Here is a 25,543-nt window from a genome sequence, read left to right on the forward strand (position 1 = left end):
CTTTCCTGACAATCCCATCTACAGGAGCCCCTTCAAACCGGGTCACTGTCTATCATTTACCCTGTTTATTTCCTTCACAGGACTTTTCACTCTCAACAAATATCTTCTTGGTTTATTTACTCCTGGTGTTTTAGGAGTGGTAATTAACCATGACCTCTCCTTGCTGCAAGTCTGAAAAAATAAATTGAGAAATAGACACAGGAATCAGGTAGAAATTAAAAATACGTTTTATTAGCGAGGTTCATTGGAAAACATCGTTTATATCTTTAACAAAATTTCTCTCCAAATTACGATCACAATTAGCACCCCCATCCCCGCCCAAAGGGTCCAGAACATGCTCCCACAGGCTGTAACCTGAAGGTTAGAAATGTATCTGACCAAACAGGAGAACAGAGGAGGAGCATCCTCAGTGCCTTTTTCCTGTTTCACAAATTGTGTCAACTAGAGGACAGAGAGGGCAGGTGTGCTCCAAAGCGCTTCATCCAGGGTAGAGAGGCTCCTCCCCTCTGTGGGAATGTGAGGAAGAGGACGTAGTTGGACCACCTACTTGCTCAGAATATGTCTCCCCTTCAGAATATCTCCCTTATCCACTGCTGTGCCTCCAGAACCTAGAACAGAGATGGGAACAGCTGATGCACTCAAGGAATATGTGTGAGGAATAGTGGAAATATAAATTTAAACTGTATGAAATTATTCACATATTAAATTAGCAAAGGTTAAAACTGATAATTTGTAGTATTGGTGCCCAAGTGGAAAACAGGCGTGATTCTCACACACTGTCAGTGGGAGGAATTGGTACAAATTTTCTGCAAAGATGCTGGCAATAGGTATCATAGCTTTTAGCATCTGCAATTTCACTTTTAGAATATATCCTAATGAAATAATCAGGAGGGTAGGCAAAACTTCAATTTGAAAGAATATATATTCTCAATGCTACTAAAGGTAAGAGAAATAAAAACCACAAATTTCCAACACAAGGAAATTAAATGTTATTATAATACAATATTGCGCTAATTTTAAATGCTATCAGTAAAATATTACTTAAATACATAAAAATGTTCTGAATATTAAATGAAAACGGTAGTTAAAAAACAGTCTGTATGGGGCTGGCCTCGTAGAGTAGTGGTTAAGTTTGCGTGCTCGACTTTGGCGAACCAGGGTACGTGAGTTCGGATCCTAGGCATGGACCTACGCAGCACTCATCAAGTCATGCTGTCTTGGGGTCTCACATACAAAATAGAGGAAGATTGGCATAGATGTTAGCTCAGCAACAATCTTCCTCAGCAAAAAGAGAAAGATTGGCAACAGATGTTAGCACAGGGTCAATCTTCCTCATCAAACAAATTTAAAAAGTCTGTATAATATAATCCCAATTTTAAAATATGAATTGAGTATCTAAGCGTTTACTAAAAGAAATCATTGAAAGTACTTTTTAAATATTATGTTGGATTTGAAACATTACAGTAGTTTAAAAATAAAGATAGTTCAGCATGTTTCTAGAATAAATGTGAAGAAACATAAAGGGACTGCATGATGTCACCTGGTTTCTCAACGTGATGTTGCCATCCAGCCCTTCAGGACCCTTTCTCCCTCTGCTCCTGGACACACCCAGGCACCTCCCAGGAGGAGCGCTCTAGAAACAAGTAACCAACTGATGCTGCAGCTGGTCCCACTCCCTGTGAGCTGCTCAGAATCCATCAGAACAGCAGGAAGCGGTCAGCATGGGAACAGTGATGAGGACGGTCTTCAGGGGATTGGATGACAATGGGAGTTGCCAAAGCTGGGAGGAAATTGTGAGGACGAATGATTCTGTCACACCAGGAAATAAGCTAAGCTCTGGGATTTGTCTCTATATTAAGTTATAAAAGGGAAAAGAGATAACATCGAAACAAAATACAATTACTGTACAGTTGTCATCTTTATAGATATGCACAGTTAATGTAAATATATTTTCTCCTTTTGAATTTCATACTTGAAGAGGCTACCAAAACATCATCATGTATAACTGAATTTAGAATATTTGGATATGTTTATTATGTTCTTTCACTTATACTTCACAAAATATTCTTTCACTTATACATAAATTTCAGTATCAAGTGCTGATAAAGAAAATAAAACTCTCACAATAAAACTACAAAAACTGGAGATGGAACAGAGGTCCCAGAAGATTCTAATGTATCAGATTAGGTTATCTTATAGTTCATTTTATTATCAATAAATAACTATATATATATTTATCATATTATTCCCTTGATTCAAGTGGCTTATTTTTCTGATTTATATGAGCACACTGAGTCAGTTTTTACAACGTATCTAAAAATAGACTATAGAAAACTTGCCAAAGTAATACATTTCTAAATGCTAACTCTGCAAGTTTCAGTAAATATTTTCTGTTTTGATGGCCTACAGCTCCGAGCTTCCTGTTGTGGACATGGGCTTATCTGTCTCTGCCACAGGAGCATGACAGACAACCAGACGTGGATCACAGAAGTCACCCTGCTGGGATTCCAGGTGGACCCAGCACTGGAGTTGGTCCTCTTTGGACTTTTCTCTCTCTTCTATACCCTCACCCTTCTGGGGAATGGGGTCATTCTGGGGCTTATCTGCTTAGATCCTAGACTTCACACCCCCATGTACTTCTTCCTCTCCCACTTGGCCATCATTGACATGTCCTATGCTTCCAACAATGTCCCCAAGATGCTGGCAAATCTTGTGAGCCAGAAAAGAACTATCTCCTTTGTTCCTTGCATTATGCAGACATTTCTCTATCTGGCTTTCGCTAACACAGAGTGCCTGATTTTGCTGGTGATGTCCTATGATCGTTTTACAGCAATCTGCCACCCCTTACGTTACACTGTCATCATGAGCTGGAAAGTGTGCTTGGTCCTGGTCACCATTTCATGGGCATTTAGCTTCATTTTGGCTCTGGTCCATTTAATTCTCATCCTGAGGCTGCCCTTCTGTGTGCGTCATGAAATCAACCACTTCTTCTGTGAAATCCTGTCTGTCCTCAAGCTGGCCTGTGCTGACACTAGGCTCAACCAAGTTGTCATCTTTGCATCCTGTGTTTTTATCTTAGTCGGGCCCCTGTGCTTGGTGGTGGTCTCCTACACACGCATCCTCTTTGCTGTCCTCAAGATCCAGTCTGGGGAGGGCCGCAGAAAGGCCTTCTCTACATGCTCCTCCCACCTCTGTGTGGTCGGGCTCTTCTTTGGCAGCGCCATTGTCATGTACATGGACCCCAAATCCCACCATCCTGAGGAGCAGCAGAAGATCCTTTCCCTGTTTTACAGTCTTTTCAACCCTATGCTGAACCCACTGATCTACAGCCTCAGGAACACAGAGGTCAAGGGTGCCCTGAGGAGAGCACTGTGCAAGGAGAGGCCAGTGTGAGAGACAGTGGAGATCATCATGGGGGTGGGGGCTTGGCTCCTTGTGAATATTGGTGGGTGGCATGTTCTGCCTTATGCTATAACAGATGCCACTTTCAAAAAGATTATAGATCTAAACATATAACCAGAAACCATAAATATTTTAAAAAATAAAATAGATGAATATCTTCATGACCTTGGGTAGGCAAAGATTCTCAGAGATGACCCAAAAATCATAAAACATACAATTTGAAAAATTGATAAATATTGGGCCTTTTTAAAATGACTCATTTTGTTCATCGAAGTCACTGTTAAGAAACAAGAAATGTAAGGCACAGACCAAGTATTTTGTATTTTTTAAAATATAATGGTCAGTCAGGTGTGGCCACAAGAGGAGACAAAGCAGAGGCTCAGGACAAAACACTTGATTATACTCCCAGGTCCTGGAGACGGGAGGTGGGGGACAGCATGCAAGGCCATATGGGCATGACACCAGAGTGGTCTGGAGCAGGAGACAGGAGTGAGGAGAGGTTTAGACCACCACCTTTAAAGGCATTTCTGCAGGAAACACCCAATAGAGATGGGAGATAAGAACAAGTTGGAGTTCTTATAACAGGTAAATCTTTACCACATAAAGAAAGATAATCGTGTAGCCTGACAGAGCAGGCAAATCCTAAAGCAGCGAATTCCTCTGATATTCGGAGCCCAAGTCATCCTATTTTCAATAATCCCCTTTGAAATCTCTCTGGCCTTCGTTCTCCCTTGAAGTATAAAGTGCTGTATAATAGTATATCTTACTGTTTTCTTCTTTTTTCTTGGTCCTCCTCAATCAGTTTGATAATCACCATGTGCACTTCTAAACTTCATACAACTGCCCATGCATTTCCCCTCGATTTTACCCATTTCTTGGTATTTAAATGTTCCACTCCCTAATTGCTCTGCAGTTTGGTTTGAAATATCTTTCTGTCATCTTCTCACAAGAAGATGTGAGCATTCATGGGCTTCCATCTGTCTTACTGAAAATGAGTATTAAAAAAGAAATGTAATGGAATATTTTTAAAAAGAAAGAACAGTTTGCCATTGTAAACTTCAAGGTCGTGGAATGATGAATCCCTGATCTCGAAAAGCAAAATAAAATGAAAATAGATATTTTTTAAAATAATAAAATAAAATATGACTTTTTTCTCATCAGTGGGATTTTCAAACCCTGACAAACTAGATAATATCTTAAAATCTCACATCAAATTTTTAAAATATACTGCTCCCAAATGTGAGAATAAAGTAAGAAAAAAGTGCTTTTCGGTGCAAAATTGTAATTATTATAAAAGGTTAAAACACTAAGAGGGCTTTTCAGTGCAGCTGCTGAGAGAGAAAGCGGCCTGAGGCCCCACCATGCAGGCAGGGAGGCGGTGGACACTGCAGGCCCTACTGACAGCCTCTGCAAGGTGCAGCAAACCCATGAGTTTTGAAGATGCATGAAGGTCATCAAGATAAATGTTTCTAAAAACTTGTCATAGAGAAGACTGTGAAACAGCTACTAGGGCCACAACTGTGTGTTACAAGAGGTACCAAAATTTACATCACATAGGTAGTTGTAGATGCATGTTCAGTCCTTAACCATGGTATTCCAAAATCCTTCACTACCCAAGTATGGTGTGCAACAGTTTGGAAAGTAAAAATGAAGAATTGACAAGAACAGATGAACAGAAGCAGACAATGAAAATTAATATTTTATTCGACATTGATAACATATCTCACAATAATTTATAGAGAAAAAATATATTAATGGGGAATTCTACTTCTGGTATGACATTGTGACAAGCGTTTGTGGACATGCTCCCCAGGGAAACTGGTGAAAGCTATTTTTAAACAACCAGTCAAACTATCTGGAAATGGCCTGAAGGGCATACAACAAATGAAGAAACATTTCTTCAAGAAAATCTACTAAGATTCAGTCTGAAGAACAAGAGTCTGATATCTGAACCAAGGTCGGATGCCTCCTTCCCCCTCCTCACCTCATGGAGAAGGAAACTCCACTGCAGACACATGCAGCCAAGTCCACAGGGTTCCCCTCCCCCTAACTCCCCAACAGAGGGCCGTCTCCCAGGAAGGGAAGGACACAGCATTTCTCATCCAGCCTGAAAGACCTCAGCATTTCTTCATCTGCCCCAGAGCTAACTGCTACTGAGACTAAGTTCTGGGTGAATGAGGCAGGAAGTGGGGGATCCCATCTTCTGCTCAGCCCCCACTTATGGGACAGAGACTCTTCTTTGGGTACGGCAGTGCTGAAATATGGGGGCCTTGTTCCCCTCTAATGTGGTGGTTCCAAACCACAAGAGACAAGTCAAGAAGACCTGAGGCTTCTACCCCCCATCTACTACATACTGAGGCCCATTCCTAAAATGGAGATTTCAGGGAGAGTTATGCCATTGTTCTCACATCTAGTCACAAAATCATGACTCAGAGATTTTGCCTGGAGGTAAAATCAGGACAGCCATCAAATAGCTATTGATCTCTCCTAAAGAAGCTGACTCCACTTGCAAGAGTGTGGAGAAATTCAAGCCTACGAGTGCTCTCGAAACAATGGAGGTTGTGTGGAAAGGAGGTGGGAAGAGATGGTTACATCCATTGGAGATACAAGCTAATCTATTGACTGGCTAGTTTTCAGGAGAGAACTGGAGAAAGAAATAGCTGAGAAGGGCCCTCCAGGGGTCAGAAGGAAGCTCCAACACTGACCTCTGATGGATCCCTTCAAGAGAGTCCTAATTTGGTTGGATTTTTGTCTGGAGTAATTTATACTCTAGAGCATTGCCAAGAACAAGAGACTAATCAGCCCACAATAGTGGGGTTTAACAGCTGAGTGCGGTCAGAGAAATAGACAGGCAAAGTGAGACTTGTCACAACCACTCTAATCCCACGGTGACTGTAGGCATACCCAAGCTGTTACCCTCTGAAAAGCAACACCCTGTGATGTTAACACCTAAAACTGATGTGCTGGTGGATGGGAGAATAGACTTCATTAGAGTAGTCTACCTGTCGATGCCAACAATCCGTAACTACTCTATAAATTGGATTTGGGGTGAGTTTACTGTGAGCCAACCTTGAGGAACATAAACCCCAGAGAGTCCTTTCACAAAGAAATGGAGCACTCCAAAGAAGTGAGGGTGTACAGAGTGGTTGTATACTGTCAAAGAACACGTATATCATATGATTAGAATGTCCCTTTTATAATAGTCATGAGGTTGCTTTGCAGGAACAGCCATTTGGTCAACAGAGTGTGTCAATGGTCTCAAGATGGGTGGTCACAAAGTGAGCACAGCAAGTCAGCAATCAATCCACAGTTTGGGGAGAGATGCTTATCCTTAAGGAAATAATGATGTGGGGGAAGTTACATCCTTACGTATAAGGACATTGTTTTTGTCTTTGGGAAGTAGTAAATACTCAAAGCAGATTCACAATGGATGCTCAACAGCCACCACATCAGGCCCGTTGGGAAAAACAATGTCAGGCCAAATTACTTTTACACCAAATGGCTTCCTCATATACTCCAATGTATCCTGTTGCTTGTCATTTATTTATCACAGCCAATCAATAAACAAGTAATCAAACAAATAGTAACAAAAAGACCCAGGTCAGTTGTGAGAGAGGTACCAATACCCAGAGTTTTATCTAAAATGTTGAGTTTACAACAAAAACACTATGAGACATGTAAAGAAACAGGGAAGCAAGACCCTTACACTAGAAGAAAGCAGACAACAGAAACCACCTGTGAGAGTGACCAGATGTTGGATTGAACAGACAAGGCTTCAAAGTAGCCATTGTAGATATGTTCAGTGAACTAAAGGAAGCCATGATTAAAAGAGTAAAGGCTGTACCATTTGGACCACCACACTGCATTTCTTTAGAACAAAGATTGCATTTTACAGCCCATACTGCCAACAATGGGCAAAGACATATCACATCCAGTAGACATATTATGTTGCATATCGTTCTCTAAATAGTGATTTGTTAGAGAATTGGAGAGGGCCATTGAAACATTTGTAATCTACAATGGGAAGAGAGAGAGGCAGGAAGGATTGGTTTACACGCCTCTGTTAGTGTACGTTCACTGTCAAATGTGAGGAAGGCCAAGGAGTCCCCACTCAACAGCATCCTCCACTTTTCTGGGAGATTTGAGGAAAGGGGGTGAGGGAGGATCCTCGATCATACACAGTTCTTCCCCATATTATCTCCACTTTCTGTTCTCCTACCTTATGCTGTTGTCCCTGGGTCAGGGCTGCAACTGTGGTTGCCAGAAGCAGGGATGATCACTCTACAAGAAACTGTAGCTGTACCTTTAGACATTGATGCCAGAATTCCTGAAGGCTGCTGGGATGCAGGTGTTTTCACTCCATCAGGCAAAACTGGGGTTGACAGTTGTCAATGCAAATAATTCATAACCAATCTATAAAAGAAAATTGGGGTAAGTTTATTATGAGACAAATGTGAGGACCAGCTTAGCCCAGGGCCTTCCTTCCCTGTGGAAGGAAGGGCACCAAAGAAGTGGGTGTACAGAGTGGTTATATACCCTCAAAGAGCATGGTTCACATATGATTGAAATGTCCTTTGTACAACAATCACGAGATTGCTCTGTCTGCACAGCAACTGATGGACACAGCAGGTAGCAAGTCTGCTGTCTAGATGGACACAGCAGGAAGCAGATCTATTGTCTCACGCTGGGTGGTCACAGCGTGGGCACAGCCATCAATTCCTAGCCTTGGGAGAGAAGCTTATCATGAGGTAATGCAAATGCAGGGGAAGTTGCATCTTTATCTTAAAGCCATTTTTTCTTATCTTTGGGACACAGCAAATGTTTAAAGCACAGCCACGTCAGGCCTTTTTGGAAAGAGAAGCTCAGGCCCTGTTAGATTTACACCAAATGCCTTCCTCATATTCTCCAATATATCCTATTGCTTGCCATTTATTTGTCACAGTGAATGCAGCTGTATTGCCTAGTGGTTGAGGAAGCCCACAAGTTCAGTGCCTGTGTAGTCAGACCCTATATGAATGGGAATGGACTTAGGGACACTTGCTAAACTAGTATTGCTCTCAGCAATCTGTCACAGCACAGTCCCTGAAACTAACGTCCCTTCCAAAGGTGGAAAACTGGATTCAACTCAACGATAAGTGGAGAAGAAGAGAAATAGTAGCAGAAAGTCAAAAAATGAATAAATAAATGGTAACACAATAAGGGAAATCTAATATTCAATGGTGCACCAGGAGAGGCTCACAGCTAGAGAATGATATTGTCTCTTAACACGATTATGCCAGATGCACAAAATGGTGAAGTCATAGGTTTCCCAAAACCAACCCCACTTTTGGACCCTGATAAGGTCAAATGGAAGCATGCAATCCTGAGTGGCATTGCACTGGCAAATATTTTGGTCAAATGATACAATGATAAACTGGACCGAATATAGCAGTAAACATTGACCCCTACCTTTCAGGTTGCTTCTACTACAAGGGATCTCATTTGGGAAGAAATTTTCAGGAACCACTCTCCACGTGGCCATCAGACCATGTGTTGTACAATTCGCACCAGACTGATCAGTGTGTAAGTATCAACTTTGATGATCAAATGCTTAGAAAAGTCCCTAGTTATAGTGGACAAAATATATAAGTTGCGTTCTTAGCATGCCATAGTGTGCTGTGCACATGTACCTTTGTTTTTGTGGATGGAAAGTTATTAAACAGAGGAGGAGAAGACAATGGATTTCTGTTATGAATAAAGTGTAGACTTCATATGCTGGGTATGAATTCCCTACAAAATAGCCCCACTCTCACAGGAGGATGGTTCTAGGAGGCCTTATGGCATACTCAGACTAAATTACATCTAGGTGGGACTACCACTTATCTAACCCTAGTAACAGGTGACTCAATATTGTGGGATAATAAAATATATATCATGACTGTACTCACCCCGTTAGTAGACAATGGCAACAAGCAGCTTAATGGATTCTTCCACAAAACAACAAGTGGCTTTAGGAGAGACAGGTGACTATCTAAGCATCATTGAACAAGCTGAATTCACTTTTAATAAGGAATGACAGTCAGTGGGAAAAGATTTGTTAACCATAATGAGCAGATTAGAAGGAATTCTCTTCCAGGAGGAAGGCAAGGGATAGGAGCCAGCCTGGAAATATGATGAGATTTGAGTGAAATGGGTCTGGCAGACTCAACAAATAATGCTGGATACTGCTGGGGGTCAGTCCTGACCCAGCAGGACCTCCTGACTGTTTTGATACAGATGGAAGCTAAAATAACTACGGGCAATAGCCCTCTGTTCTAGCTGCTGAGGCCCAAGGAGTGCACTGCTGGGGTCTTACAGACAAGGGAACTTATTCAAGTTCTCTGGGGGCACTTGTAATTTTCGCTGATGCACCACGACTCTCTCCAAGACTAGATCAGAGGAAGACATGATCGGTAGTACAGTTAGGAAGAAAGGAACTATTCTGAATAACACCATGGTGTCCTCACCATGGGGCGGGGAGACAGAAGTGGGTCCCACTACGTAATAACACACTAACAAACTAGTTTCAATACAAGACTTTAAACTAAAATAAGGTAACTGGCTTTGTCCCCAACTATCTTGGAATCCATAAATAAGTGAATCACGGCTAATTGTAATCACACCAGTCCACAATAATAGTCTGGTATATGGACAAGAGTCAAATCTATGGAAAGGCTTAGCATAGACCTCCATAACTCTTACTGACTTGTTCTTAATAAAACTGAATTCTACCATGACCATTCTGTGATAAGGGTTACATTGGCATTGTGGTTAAGATTCAACTACCGTATGTAAATAAGTCATGTGACCACACTGGTATTGATGATCAAATGTGTTGGAAGAAGGAGTTAAAGCCTCTTCAGAATGTAACCCCAATGGGAAATGGCTGGCCTGAGAAGAACTTGATTTAGCTGAATCATCAGCTCATTTCTATGCTAAACAGTTCTGTACAAGATTATTGGAGGTACAAATACCACAGGTCAAAGAGAATAAGTAATCAAATTAGTATAAAAATATGAAAATGTATGTTTTCATATCATATAGGATTATATATATCATATATATATCATATTCATTATATATATCATATAGGATATAGCTATTTCTTTGAGTCTATCGCTACCCTACACTGGCTCCTCCAAATGGTAGGCATATTCATGCTATTCATGTATTCATATTCATATTCATGTATCTGTTACATTAAATCAACTACTTCTGTATCTGTTACATAAATGCTCTTCTAAATTCAGTTGCTCAGAAACAATTGGCCATTAGGCTGTAGGAGAGCCCAGGCCAAGGTCCAGGTGGGTGGACTATGAAAGAAAGGGTTACTCAGTTAAATTCACGTAAATTGAGAATTAAAAGAAACTTTAAAGTATCCTAATCTGGTCACTTAGAATAATACACAGAAATGGAAATTGTTCATTCTGAGTTAGGATTCAGAACTATTTTGATTATTTTGGGCAGGAGTTCTGGAGGCACATACAGCTGATAACAAAGATAGGAGAGACAGGATGGCATATTTCTGAGGAACATTACAGGATCTAAAAAATGAAAACACTGCTCAGCGGTTAAGAGAAAAGACCCTGTGGGGTAGGCAGAATGCTAAAGTTGCCACCTAACATCCCTGTCCCCTCACTATTTAATCAAGCACTAATCAGGGTACGACTGTGGAGGGATTTGGCAAATCAGTTGATCTAAAATGTGGAGGCTATCTGGGGGGCCTAACCTGATCAGGTGAGCCTCCTGAAAGCAGGCATTTTTCTCCATCTGGTAGCCAAGGAGGAAGCCAGGGAGCTTTAAAGTGGGAAGGACTCAACACACCTGCTGATTTGAAGGTGGAGGGGCCGAGTGCAAGGACCTCGGAGGAGGATGCAGACCCAGCCAACACCTTGCTCTCAGCCTGTGAGACCTGTGCAGAGAAGCCTGCTGACCTGGGTCAGGAATTCTGACCAAGGAAACTGTGAGGGAGTAGACGTCAGCTGTTTTCAGCCGATGGGTTTGCATTAATTCGTTGCAGCAGCAACAGAAAACGAAAACACATTTGGTATTAGATAAAATTCATATTTCCAGCTCTGGCCCTTGCTACATTAGTAATCTATCATTTATGCAATGGTTCTCTAACTTTTTTTGGTCTCAAGACCTCTTTGAAATCTTAAAAATTGCTGAAGATACAAACACATTTAATTTATATGGTTGTATTTGTTGATATGTATCATACTAGAAATTAAAACTGTGAAATTATTTATTTTTAACTCATTTAGAAATATTTCCACTATGTGTTAATATAAATAATATATTTTTATGAAAAGTAAGTATCTTTTATGAAAAAAATAGTGAAAAGAGTAGTTATGGTTTACATTTTTTAAAATATTTAAATGTTTGGCTTAACCAAAGACAGTTGGATCTTAAATCTTCTTCTGCATTCTATGTCTTGCAATATCACATGTCACATTGCCTCTGGAAAGCTCCACTGTGCACTCAGGAAAGAGTAAGGTTGAAAAAGGCAAAAAGTCTCTAAATATTATTGTGAAAATAGTTTTGATCTCATGGACCCTTTGAAATGTTCTCAGAAATTCCCAGTGGCCTACGGACCACACTTAAAGAATGGATAACTTAGTTTATTTAATCTTCAGTTTCCACATCTGTAAAATGAAGATAATGACCAGATTAAACTGTGTAGTCAATACAAAGCATTTGGCACGTTTTCTGAAATATAAGAAGGGCTCGGCACTTGTCGCTTATGGATATTATCATCCTTCCTCATTTGTATCTATCAACTTCTACTGCAGACAGAAATACCTCTGGCCTTGGGGATTTATTCCCTCTCAGGGTTGCCAGAACAGGCTCCATGGGAACCCACCTCTCAACTATCTAAAAGTCCCAGCCTCTCATATACCTTCATGGGGACTGTAGAAGCGTGAATTCATAAAACTGTAATAATTGTAAGAGTTTGGGTACAGATATGTGATATCTGTCTCTGGCTTATAATCTTTGAGATATTTGGAAGTTAGTGTAGAAATAGTGTGATGCTGTGGGGGACTGGAATTGGCCACCCCAAGATATGTCTCTTTGGCATGAGGATTATTTTGGGCTGGTTACTTTTAAAAACTGCAGGCAGGAAAGAAACTCTGAAAAGTAGAATTTACTTACCCTTTGTTAAGAGACATTTACATTGTAAAGAAAATCTCCATCTGTAAAGGTGTCTCCCTTTCTGTACCAAGAAGGGAGGTTGATCTTATCTCTAGAAACTCTTAGTCAATGGGGAAGGCAAGATCTCAAGTCTGCATAACAATCTATAATAATCTTACTCGTGTTTAGTGTACTCATCTGGTAACCTCCTACAACTGACTCCCCCCACCCACAACATCCTCCTTTGTCTTTAGCTGAAGATGATATTTAAGGTGGCGGCTTCAGCCATTTTGGTGAGTTACTCAGGTTGCCTGAGCCTCTCCCGTGTATACATGTTATAAAGCGTTGTTTAATTTTCTCCTGCTATTCTGTCTCATGTGAATTTAATTCGTTCTCCAGCCAGAAGAACCCAGCACGGGTAGAGGAAATGTCTTCCTCTCCTACAATGCCATTATCTGCCCTACCTCTTCCCTGGAATTTTTCCTCCAATCAAAATCAAACACAATCTTAACTCTCCCAAGAGAATGTGGGCATCTTTTTTCCTCTTAAGGAGAAGATAAATAGCTATGATATATTATGATCCTTGTGGGAATTTGAATTCTCAAGAGAAATTCAAATGTGTTTTTAATTCATCTGATTCTAAAATAAAACCTATGTTCCTGGGTTCTTGGAATAACCTTCAGCAAGTCCTCCACCTCTATCTGGGATTTACTCCTGAAAGCTGCTAAGGGAGCAGGATACCACACTTATGTTTGAGGTCTGTTTCTCACCTCTTTGGATGTTATTTGGGTCAAAGTCAATTCTGACGAGAAAATCCAGTGCTAACACATCCTTATTCAGAAGAGATTCATTTATTCTGAGAGGTGGTTATCAGTATGTGTGGTTGATATAGATCAGGGAGCAGCAGAAACCACCATGGCTATGTGAGCAAGAATGACATTCCTGGGTGATCTTCCCTCCTGAGTCACCGTGCATTGAAGTTAGATTTAATAGGCACTAAATGTCTCCCTCCCCCACCTTAGAGACCCTCTGTCTACTGTGCTATGGGCAGGAGGTCCTTGAACTCCCTCAGCATCTCTCACCATCACCTGCCAATTTAATTGGGTGTTGTGGTCAGAGCTGGCCCAACTGTCTCAGTGAGAAGAGGCTCAGAGAATGAGAGGCTTTATATCCAGGCATTGTGTCTGGACAAGGTTCTGAAATAGCCAAATTAATGAGAGGAAATTATGTATTACCTAGCCTAAATGAAGATATTGATTTCCAGGTAAACTTCTCTCAATGGAGGAGAAAATTATAGTAACAGTTGAAGTAAGTCTTTTCTTTGCTGAAACAGTGTAAAATGTAAGTTTGCTACAAAGTTATTTCTGTGTGGAATCATCCCAGGTTATCACCCTACTGTGATGATTATCTGACTTGAAATCACAGTATTTTATATAAATATCTTTCTCCTCACAAAATAGGATGGAATGATTGCCAACACTCTTGACAAGAGTTGGAAAAATAGAATGAAAAATAGAATAAAGCCCCACAGATCAGGAAACATTCTGGGTTACAGGACTGCCCAGGAAGAGAATTGCTCACACTGACCATGCAAACATTTGTTATCTGAGCCACTATTGTTTTATTCACTCTATTGGGAAGGTGACGTTTTAGGTATCACTACTGTGATGTATTCTTCTCCATTCCAGTACTGTGTCTGCTTAAGAGTTTTAATGTATCTTCAACTTTATTTTTTATATTGTTTATTTTTAACAGAAAAATGTTAATAATGGTAAGAAAGATTAAAAATAAAATGATTTATTAATTCAGATACAAAAATACCTAGAATAAAAAGTTAATAAACAAATGTTCCTACTGGGTATTAATAGATTAGGTTACTTTCAACAATATTATTATCTTTTATGCTCAGAGATTAAATGCGTTTCAGACATTGCCTATTGTGTCCAACTGTGTCTAAGTAGAATTGTGTAATACTGATGTAGCAATAATCAATGCATCAAATTTAATGAACATTTACACAGAATCCTCCCAAATGCAATCATATTTATGGAAGTGAAAGACTCTATGATTTTATCAGTTTAGTTTTCCAGCGATCAAATTCTAACTGTGAACTTCTCTAATAAGTAGAAACCATGTCTTGGTCAATAGAAACTGGCAAATAGAAGATGCTTAGTACATACACTTTTTGAACTAATAATGACAGTCATCCATTTAACAAACATTTCCTGAGTGACTGTTTCATCTATAACTATACTAGTTATTATGAGATATAAAGATGTTCATGACATATTACCTACCCACAAGACTTATTCTTGGTGAAAGGGCATCTTAGGTCAAATCAATGACTGTATAAAGCCTGTTTTTACCTTGAATTTTATCTTGAAGATTATCTAGATCTTTATAGTGAGGATGCAACTCTTTTAACTGTGATTGTTGACCAAGCCTTTGCATTTACTAGGTGCCTGAAGAGCCTTCTCAAATGAATCTACTCTAATTCCCAAGAGTAGAAAAGACCCTGTTTATAGGCTGTCTGACAACTAGCCTCTTAATGGGGCCTAGAGAAGGTCAAGTAGGCTGCCACCTTTCTCTTTATAGGAACTGACTGTAACCTGCAATAAAATGGTTCAAATGAGGAGGGCTGTGACTCCAGTGCAACACCCCTTCCGGATTACACAATGAGTGCAGTGATGGCACAGTTTTCAACCATACTAGTATTTTTGAGTGGCCCATAGGCATTTTCAACTCAATATATACTAGCCTGAAGATTTACATTTACCTAAGGCTGATATCCTTTAGAGGGATGTACAGTAATTCTCAGCATTTTTAAAATTGCTGAATTCATCTTACGCTCAGAAGCATTGAAAAATTCAACTAAAAATTATACCCATCATTTTAAGATATTTAATTCATAACCATCTGGGGATGCAATGTCTGCTCTGTTGACCTTACTGTAAGCCATGTGTGATAAAATCACTTTATATTTATGTAACATTTTAAAGTGATGTTGGTATTGATTATATAAAAATATTGTTTAACTTGCAATTTCTGTACAGATAAGAACTTTCCCCTTTTAAATAGTAAAGAGTCAAATAATCACAGATGTTGTTCACTGAGGAAACAGGAGTTCCTCTCAAGCCAGAAACTGGAATTTAGAAGAAAACACAAGGTTAGATACTACATGAGAAATCTACATCACTTGTTCTTAATAATATAGGCATGAAGACGTCTAGAGAGGACGCCTGAGTAGTGGTGTCAGGTGGTTTCTTTCACATGGAACCATATGGATCCTGGGGAGTAAGAAACACAAACAAATTTCACATTAAATTTTGTCATCTCCTTGAATTAGAGGGTAGGTAGCTCAAGGAGCAGGTGAAATCAAAGAACAATAATAAGAGAATTTCACTGATTAATCAAATAGCTATACACATTATAAATCAACTTGTGCTTAAACTTTGTGGGCTATTAAACTCCATTTAATGTTTTTCTTCTTTCTCAGTATCTAATATCAAGCAGAGATAAGAATGAACCAAAGGAGGCTGATGTTAAGCAGGCTTTCACCAAAGCATTAAAAGAGGCTCAAAGCCCCTTTGGGAGCCAGCATGAAAGGAACAGCTGTAAAAGTCGGACAACCACATAGGGAAGGGGAGCTTGGGATTATAGAATCACGCTCTTAAGTTAGACACCCCTTCCCACTGGTGGTCCTTACAGGGGTAAGTCTTCCTATATCTGGATTTTTTGCTTGTTTTACTTTTAGGTGACTAGAGACAGATAAATACATACACATAGAGAAATAAATTGTGTGATTTATTTGACTGCACACTTTAAAGTCTCAGAATTTATTATAAGGGCTCATAAAAAAACACAAATTCGTATGTATAAAATTTAATCACTGAAGTCTAATATTGTAGAAATCTAATGAGGAGATAATATATTAATTAAATTTAAATATTTATATTGAAGGAAATGGTATGCAGCTGTTCAAAGTATGTTGTAGGGAAATATTTTGACATGGAAAATTATTCCGAGGTGTTTCTAAATGGAAGAAATACGTAAACTAGCAACAATGTTTCTGTATTTTTTTTAATTCATGATATATATGAAAATACATGTACAGTAAAAGGTATAACTGTATATACCAACCATTAACAATGATCATCTGTGAATTCATGTTTCAGATATTACTTTTTTAGTCTTTTAAATACAGTTTCATAATGTTTTACTAAGAAGATTTTGAAACTTGATGTCAGAAGCTCATACGAGGTAGGTACCACTTTATTCACACAATCAACCATGCTCTTAAAACTCTAATCTCTAAATTTAAAACGTTAAGGTCTGTAATTTTCTAACCAGGAGTAAAACAAAGAAAATAATATAAACGTTATAATAAGGTGCTACTTACAAACATATATTTTGCCTAAAAATAAACCACTGAAGAATTTCAAGACCATTTTCTTCATGCTAATATTAATTTAGTGAAATAGATTTGACTCCATAAAGGAAGTCAGTTAAGATATGTTACATTTTCAGAAGTAGTTATAAGAATCTGATATCCTCTACAAAAGCTTATATACCTTCCCCAATCATATGCTCGTTCTTCTTGGTAAGGAAGTTAGAAATTTGGCAAAAATCATGATAAAAATATAAAATATTAAAATCCAGATATTGGTTTATATGATTCTTCACTAAAAGGAACCAGATTTTTTGGAGAAATGGCTATGTCCATGGCTGAAGTGGAGAATGTATCAGAAGAGCTTGAAACATCTTATAATATTAGAAGTGAGGAAGTCCTCAAAATGTATGGAAACATGTTAATAGAACAAAGGCGTTTGGAGTTCTTATCAAAACTTGGAGGGTTCATATATGGGACGATTAAGCATGTAATGAGAATAAATAATTGTAATCCCTTGATAAAAACATTGATGAGTCCATATTGATAGATAGATGAGAGAGAACGATTGATACACACGACATAGAGCTAAATACATGATAGATAGATAGATAGATAGATAGATTGGTAGATGGATGGATAAGTAGATAGGCCCTTACCTTATACTAAAATTGACTATTAATAAATATAAAAGTGATGAAAGAGTTAGAACAGCACGTTTTGAAATAATCATTACCAGTAATTGAGTCTAGCAAGATCCCCAATGGATGCTGAATTAGTGGCTGAAACCTTTATGAGGAAGAGAATATTTGTATATTAATTTTAACGGATGCTCCAGAAATTGCATTAGAAAAGAATAATGATTTTATAATGGAGATACTTGGGAGGCTGCATCTTCACAAAGTGCTCCAAGTGAGTGTCAGCAATAATGGGTCAAATTAACCTCATGCGCATGCTCATGGAATACACTGAGGAGGATACTGGTTTTTCCTGTAGAAAGTGAATAATGCGATTCAAAAACGAGAAACTTCATACAACACCAATTTGAGGAACAATTCACTAAAGAACTGCTCTGTAATCTTCAAAAATATCAGTGTCATCAAAGGCAAAGAAAAGTCTGAGCAACTATTCCAGATGAAAGGAGAATCAACGTAGATGACATTAAATATAATATGTAACCTTGGATTGGGTCCTGGATGGGGGAGGATTAGAGAGAGAATATTGTAGATTAAAGAATCATGTCAGTATTAAATTGCTTGATTTTGATAATTCTATTGTGGTTAGATTAGTGAATATCTTTGTTCTTGGTGAAAATAAGATGAATTTAGGGGTAAGTGGGCATGATATCTACACTTTCAACTCAAATGATTCCAGAAAAAAAATACATATATATAGATAAAAAAGAATAAGGCAAATATGACAAAAAATTTAAAATTCGTTGAATTGGGTGAATGTATATGTGAATTCTTTGCATAATTTTTGACACTTTTTCTGTAAGTTTAAATTTATTTCATATTAAAAGTTAGAAACATGAAGGAAACCATTTTGGGGGAGTAGGGGAAGCTGTCAAGTAGGAACAAGGCTACAACCTTTCTCTGAGCTCATTTTGAGATAAACAACTCCAATTTTTGTTGATTCTCAGGCTCTGACCCTTTATCATATTTCAGTCCTTGACAAACTGTCATTAAGAAATGGGAAGCAACCAGTCATGGGTCACAGAGTTCGTCTTGGTGGGATTCGAGCTCAGTGCAGACTTGGAAGTGCTCCTCCTCTGGGTCTTCTCCCTGTTCTACATCTTCAGTCTGTTGGCAAATGGCGTGATCTTGGGACTCATCTGTCTGGACCCGAGTCTACACACCCCCATGTACTTCTTCCTCTCACATCTGTCCATCATTGACATGTCCTATGCTTCCAGTAATGTGCCCAAGATGTTGGCAAACTTAGTGAACCACAATAGAACCGTATCCTTTGTTCCATGCATTATGCAGACATTTTTGTATTTGGGTTTTGCTGCTACAGAGTGCCTGCTTTTGGTGGTGATGTCCTATGATAGGTTTGTGGCGATCTGCCACCCCCTCCACTACACTGTCATCATGAACTGGAGAGTGTGCATGGTCCTGGCTGTCTCTTCCTGGTCGTGTGGATTTATTCTGGCTCTGGTACATGCAATTCTCCTTCTCAGGTTGCCCTTCTGTGGACCCCGGAAAGTGAACCACCTCTTCTGTGAAATTCTGTCTGTCCTCAAGCTGGCCTGTGCTGACACCTGGATCAACCAAGTGGTTATCCTTGCTGCTTCTGTTTTTGTCTTAGTTGGGCCTCTCTGCTTAATGCTAGTTTCCTATATGCGCATCGTCTGGGCCATCCTAAAGATCCAGTCAAAGGAGGGCGGCACAAAGGCCTTCTCCACCTGCTCCTCCCACCTCTGTGTGGTTGGACTCTTCTTTGGCATCGCCATGGTGGTTTATATGGTCCCAGACTCCAATCAACAAGAAGAGCAAGAGAAAATACTGTCCCTGTTTCACAGCCTCTTTAACCCCATGCTGAACCCCCTCATCTACAGCCTGAGGAATGCTCAGGTGAAGGGGGCCTTGTATCGAGCACTGCAGAAGAAGAGGCCCATGTGAAGGGTAGACAGAATGTTGTTTGATTGCAGATTTCCTTTTAAAATATGTGCTTTGTGAAGCAAAATGTCAAAAAAATTTCCCACTTTGAATTTTGATGCAAAAATGGTACCGGCCCAAATTTTAGCTCTGAAAATAGGGCGAAGTTCCAAGGCAAAGCATATCTTCTAAACTTTAAAGACCATGTTAGGAAATGTGGCAGCTAAATAATCGGAATATTTACTCTGTCTTTTAAGAAATATTGAATTCTCTTTATTTTGGAAGCCAAGAATACTAATGTATGGAGAAAAAATTTAAATGTCGGAAAAGGATATCAATACATTTCTCTGGCTTACGTATTTAGACATAGATGACTTCTTCTCACCTTGTGGTAGCTGGAAACAGTGCAGTAAAATTAATACCATGAGAGACAACTTCCAAAGGAGACTTAAAATTTCAACAAAGAAAATACTACAGAATTATATGACTCTTCTTCCCCAATTGTGAGGCCAATGAAATAAGAGTTTAGAGAAACTCTAGATTACTTGGTGGAATAATTTAGAAGTAAAGGGAAAAAAGTTAGAGAGAGATTTATTCCAACAAGAAACTGTATAAAAAATCCTCAAATATATTAAAAGTTTAAGATTTGGTCAAAAGGAAATTCATTAGTCAATATGTAAATAGTTCCAGAGATAAGGGTTTTGAATATTGCTTAAACATTACACTTATTTTGGGGTCATGATTTTTCTAATAATGTAAAATTTAATCCTGTTGGAATTCTTGAAAATTTTCCCACCAAAATTTGTGTACTCTTTGAACCAAGTAAGCTGAAGATGGTTTGGGGTAGCACCAAGCAGCATGAGACAACTAGGATATAGCCAACATCATTTGTCCTTCACGGCAGCAAGAATTCCTCTGGTTGTATGAAACAGTATTGAACAACCGTCTTTGGGACGCTAAGAAGGATTCAATAAGTTAGGATTTCTCCCTTTTTGTAAAAATTCAATATTTACATATATTGCAAAATGATCACCACAGTAAGTCCAGTTAACATCCTTCACTATACATAGTCACAAAATTTTTTTCCTGTGACAAGAACTTTTAATGTCTTATCTCACCCTCTTTCACATATACCGTACAGTATTATTAACTATAGTCATCATGCTGTATGTAAATACCCAAGATTTATTTATTTTATAACTCTCAGCTTGTCCTTTCTGACCCCTTTCACCCGTTTTTCCCACCCTCCCACCCCTTCCTCTGGCAACCACCAATTTGTTCTCTGCATCTATGAGGTCTTCTTTGTTTTTTTGTTTTTAGATTCCACCTGTAAGTGAGATCATACAATATTTGACTTATTTCACTTAGGCTAGTGCCCTCAAGGTGAATCCATGTTGTCAAAAATGGCAAAAGTTCCTTCTTTTTATGGCTCAATAATATTCCATTGTGAGGTGTGTGTATCTGTGCACGCTTCCATGTGTATACACACCACATTTTCTTTATCCATTTATCTATCGATGACAGTTAGGTTGTTTCCATGTCTGCAGTGTAATAATGCTGCAGTGAACAGGGGGGGGCAGAACCTTTTTGAGTTAGTGCTTCCTTTCCTTTGGATAAAGAGCCAGAAATGGGATTGTTAGACCAGATGTTCTATTTTTAATTTTTTTGAGGAAACTCCATGCTGTTTTCCCTAGTGGCTGCACCAATTTACCTTCCCACCAATAGTGCACAAGAGTTCCCTTTTCTCCACATACTTGCCAGCATTTATTATTTCCTGTCTTTTTCAGAATAGGTATACTAACAGGTGTGAGGTGTTATCTCACTGTGGTTGCGATTTGCATTTCTCTGATGACTAGTGATGTTGAGTACCCTTTCATGTACCTGTTGGCCATCTGTATATCTTCTGAATGGAAGAATGCCCATTCAGATCCTCTGCCGATTTTTTAAGCAGATTGCTTGTTTTTCTATTGAGTTGTATGAGTTCTTTACATATTTTGAATATTAACCCCTTAACAGATAGATGATTGTAAATATTTTCTCCCATTTGGTAGGTTGCCTTTTCGTTTTGTTTATGATTTCCTTTGAGGTGAAGAAGCCTTTTAGTTTTATTATAAAATGCATCATGATGTTAATTTTTCTCTATTTTTTGACAAGTCATGAAAACTTTATCTCAAGAGTTATAAAATTCTAGAATGAGTACAAAATTAAACATAATTAACTTTCATTTGAAAAATATATAGTACCCAAAGCATAAAATATACTGTATTCAAGACTATAACAAAGAAAGGTGCTGAAAAAGACAACCAACCAAAAAGATGAGGTCCAGTGTGCTGCCCTAGATGTTTAATCTGCCTAAACAAACACAGAAACACTTTACTGAGCAGAGGATCATCATCTATGCACACTTCCTTTCCTTGCGTTTTTTTTCCATCATAATTTTGCGTCTAAATTGTTCATGTGCTGGCAGTATATGATTGTAATTATAATTGTTTTTTTGGCAGAGATTCCCTAGATTTATTCACAGTTCTTTTTTTCTATTGCAGTAACATTGGTTTAAACTTTATATAACTTTCAGGTGGACATCATTATGTTTCCTTTTTCGTGTAGATTACATCATGTTCACCCCGCAAAGATTAATTTGATTGTAATTATAATTTAAAACTAAAAGCAATTCTATGTTTCTTCACTTCTCTGAGGAAATAATTATATGTCTTTGGAACATAAATTGCCAGAACTTTTAGAGTTATAAATGCTTCAAAGAATAATTAATATCTTTGCTGAAACATGAAATAGAAGATAGTTTTAGAGAAGATTATAGTTCTTCAACTCAGTCCTTCCAATGAGAATAAAAAAATTGGCTTGACTATTGCCCAAAGTCAATACTTCAGGTTCTAAGATGTCAGCCTATATACTCTTTTAATTAACTTAAATATATTCAACAATGTAAGCAAGCTTTGTACTTCTTTCTCTCAAACCTGGCCATTGTGAACATGTCCTAGGCCTCCAGCACTGTCCCTAAGATGCTGGCAAATCTTATAATGCAGGAGAAAACTGTCTCCTCGCTCCATGCATCCTTCAGACTTTTCTGTATTTGGCATGTGCCGTCATGGAGCGTATGAGTTTGGTGGTGATGTCCTATGATCAGTACGTGGCGATCTGTCATCCCCTGCATTACACTGTCAGCATGAGCTGGAGAGTGTGCACTGTCCTGGTGGCCACTTACTGGCTATTCAGCTTCCTCTTGGCTCTGGTCCAAATTACTCTTATTCTGAGGCTGCCCTTTTGTGGGCCACAAAATTCAATCACACCCTCTGTCAAATCATGTCAGTATTCAAATTGGCCTGTGCTGACACTAGGCTCAACCAAATTGTCCCCTTTGTGGGCTCTGTGTTTGTCTTAGTCGGGCCCCTCTGCTTGGATCTGGTCTCCTACACATGCACCCTGTTTCCCATCCTCAGCGTCTAGTCTGGGAAGGGCCACAGAGAGGCCTGCTCACATGTTCCTCCCGCCTATACCTGGTTGGGCTCATCTTTAGCAGTGCCATCATCACATCCCTGGCTCTCAAATCCAACCATTCTCAAGAACAAAGGAAAAGCCTATCATTGTTTCACAGACTTTGCACCCCTATACTGAATCCCCTGGTCTACAGCTGGAGGAACCCAGGGCTGAAGGGTGCCCTGACGAGATCTGTGGGAAGAAGAGATCAGTGTGAGGGATGGTTTGTAGTACCCTGAGTGTGTGAGCTTGTTCACACAATTCTGGCTCCTTGAATACCCTTTTGTGTCCTTTAATGTAACAAACCCAGTACCCTTGATCTTTAGAGTTCTTATAAGGTTAGAAAATAAATACTCACACTGTTTAAGCCATTGACACCAAACCTGAGATAAACATTATGAAACAGAAAATCACAGTCTGATCCTATTCATGAACATAGATGAAAATATCTTAAAGAAAATATTAGTAAAAGAAGTCCATAAAATAAAATATTACATTATAATAAAGTTTTTCTCCCAAAAAATGCAAGAATTAACACTAAAATAAACAATGAAAAAGATTTGCCACATTCACAAACTAAAGGATACACATCATTAGATAAAAAACAATTTTTAAGAAAATGCAACACCAATTCATGATAAAACACTTTACAACCTAGTATAACAATAAACATTCCTAAAGAAGGTCTATGTTGTTATTGCCATGGAGTCGGTTATGACTCCTTGTGACCCTGTGTACAGCAGACCCCAACGCTGCCTAGATTTTTTGTGCCATCTCCTCACCTTCCGGTGCTACCTCAGACAATGCTCCGCTGCTATTTGTAGGGTTTTCATGGCCAATTGTCCCAGAAGTGGGTGTTCCTCCTACTCTGTGTTAGTTTGGAAGTGCCACTGAAACCTGTCTTCCATGGTTGACCCTACTGGTATTTGAAATACTGGTGGCATAGCTTTCAGTATCTTAGCAACATGCAGCCACCATAGTATGACAATTGACAGATGGAGCTGTGGTTCCCTGACCAGGAAATGAACCCCAGCTGTAGCAGTGAGAGCACAGAATCTTAACCACTAGACCACCAGGGCTGGCTAAAGAAGATCTAGGAAAAAAATAAAAGAGAAAGAAAAAACACACACACACCAGACCTCATACTTCATACTTAGTGAAATGCTGGCAACTTTCCCGGTAAGACAAAGAATAAGAGAAAGATGTACACCAGCACCACTTGTTTTTCTTGTTTTCGACTTTTTCTAGAGATCCTAACCAGTACAGTTAGACAAAAAGCAGAAATACAAGCGCACACACATTTTGAGTTGGAATGAACAAATTGTGATAAGACATGATTGCATATGTAGGAAATCCAAAGGAATCTTTTGATATTTATTAAAATTTTAAGAAAATTCAACAAGGCAGCTTGATGCAAAATCAACATGAACATCTATTATATTTTATACAGCAATAACAAATAATTAAAATAAAATTTTACCAAATGCTACCATAGACAACAGGACTTAATTTTGAAACGCTTAGAAAGAAGTCTAACAAACAATATACAAAAACTGTAAAGAGACAATTAGAAAAATTTATTGAGGCACTATGGTAACTAAATACACAAATATACAAAGAGAGAAACGCCAGGTTCTTAGATTGGGAACCATAATATTATGAAGATTCAACCTCTTTGAATTGATTAATGTATGGAATGTATCCTAATCAATATCCTACAGTATCCCAGCAGAATGAATGGGTGTGCGCAGAACTCAAGAAGCTGATTCTAAAATACAAGGGGCCAAGGTTAGCCCACACACTTTCAGGACAGATAAAGTACAAGGTGGGAGGATTAGATTCTCCAGATCATAAATGTACTGCGAAGTCCTAATACCTTAAAGTGTGGCATTCATCCAGGGGTTGACCAACAAAGAAACTGAGCAGAACACAAAACCTAGAAGCAGATTCATGCCTCTCTGACACTTGCTACATGAGAGATGTGGCATGGCCGTTCCCTGGGGAAAGGAAGGGCTTTGCAGTAAACAGTGATAGCACAACTGAGTAACCATAGAGATACTCAGCCCTGCAGAAAACTCAGCTCCTAGTGTTTTCAAAACCTAAGTGTCGAAGGCAAAACTACAAAGCTTTTAGAAGATATGAAGGGGAAAGATTTTTAAAATAATATGTAAAATAGTTTGCCACAAAAGGAAACATTGATATATTTGATTAGAGTGAAATCAAGACTCTCTTTAATCAATACAGAGCACAAAAAAAGTGAAAACACAAGATACAGAATCCTCTTCTACCAGCCCTTCTAATGGATCAGGTCTCAAGCATCACCTCCTCAAAGACGAGCATATTGCAAACACTCTCACTTGCCTTAAGGGACTTTCAACCATATCACTCCAGTTCTTTGTACCCAAATCACTTTACAAAATAAACAAACCTTAAGAATTAAAGCAGAATACAGGTTTTCTTCTGGCAATACGGTGGATGAGCCATTTTCAGATGTTTTGGTAGGAGGATT

The 25,543-nt window shown here is 38.8% G+C and overlaps 2 protein-coding genes, 1 long non-coding RNA gene and 1 pseudogene across 3 annotated transcripts; 3 read left to right on the forward strand and 1 right to left on the reverse strand.

Moving 5' to 3' along the window:
- Window positions 1-240: 240 nt before the first annotated feature.
- On the reverse strand, window positions 241-23,951 carry LOC139083132 (uncharacterized). Its single transcript, XR_011539702.1, has 3 exons — window positions 23,817-23,951; window positions 7,622-7,815; window positions 241-608 (listed from the first exon to the last, which is right to left on the reverse strand). It is a non-coding gene; the product is annotated as an uncharacterized lncRNA (long non-coding RNA).
- Window positions 2,461-3,393, forward strand: LOC103552544 (olfactory receptor 2A14-like). Its single transcript, XM_008522616.2, has one exon. It carries the CDS (start codon window positions 2,461-2,463, stop codon window positions 3,391-3,393), a length of 933 nt encoding a protein of 310 aa, XP_008520838.2.
- Window positions 18,481-20,667, forward strand: LOC103552543 (olfactory receptor 2A2-like). Its single transcript, XM_008522614.2, has one exon. The coding sequence runs from the start codon at window positions 18,631-18,633 to the stop codon at window positions 19,561-19,563; it is 933 nt and encodes a 310-aa protein (XP_008520836.2). The 5' UTR covers window positions 18,481-18,630; the 3' UTR covers window positions 19,564-20,667.
- Window positions 20,565-23,309, forward strand: LOC103552554 (olfactory receptor 2A12-like; annotated as a pseudogene).
- Window positions 23,952-25,543: the final 1,592 nt, after the last annotated feature.

Source organism: Equus przewalskii, chromosome 4, assembly GCF_037783145.1.
Source record: "Equus przewalskii isolate Varuska chromosome 4, EquPr2, whole genome shotgun sequence".
Classification (NCBI taxonomy): Eukaryota; Metazoa; Chordata; class Mammalia; order Perissodactyla; family Equidae; genus Equus; species Equus przewalskii.

Excerpts from the sequence above, each read along its gene's own strand:
- LOC103552543 (XM_008522614.2), top strand. The coding sequence starts at position 18,631 with ATGGGAAGCAACCAGTCATGGGTCACAGAGTTCGTCTTGGTGGGATTC.
- LOC103552544 (XM_008522616.2), top strand. The coding sequence starts at position 2,461 with ATGACAGACAACCAGACGTGGATCACAGAAGTCACCCTGCTGGGATTC.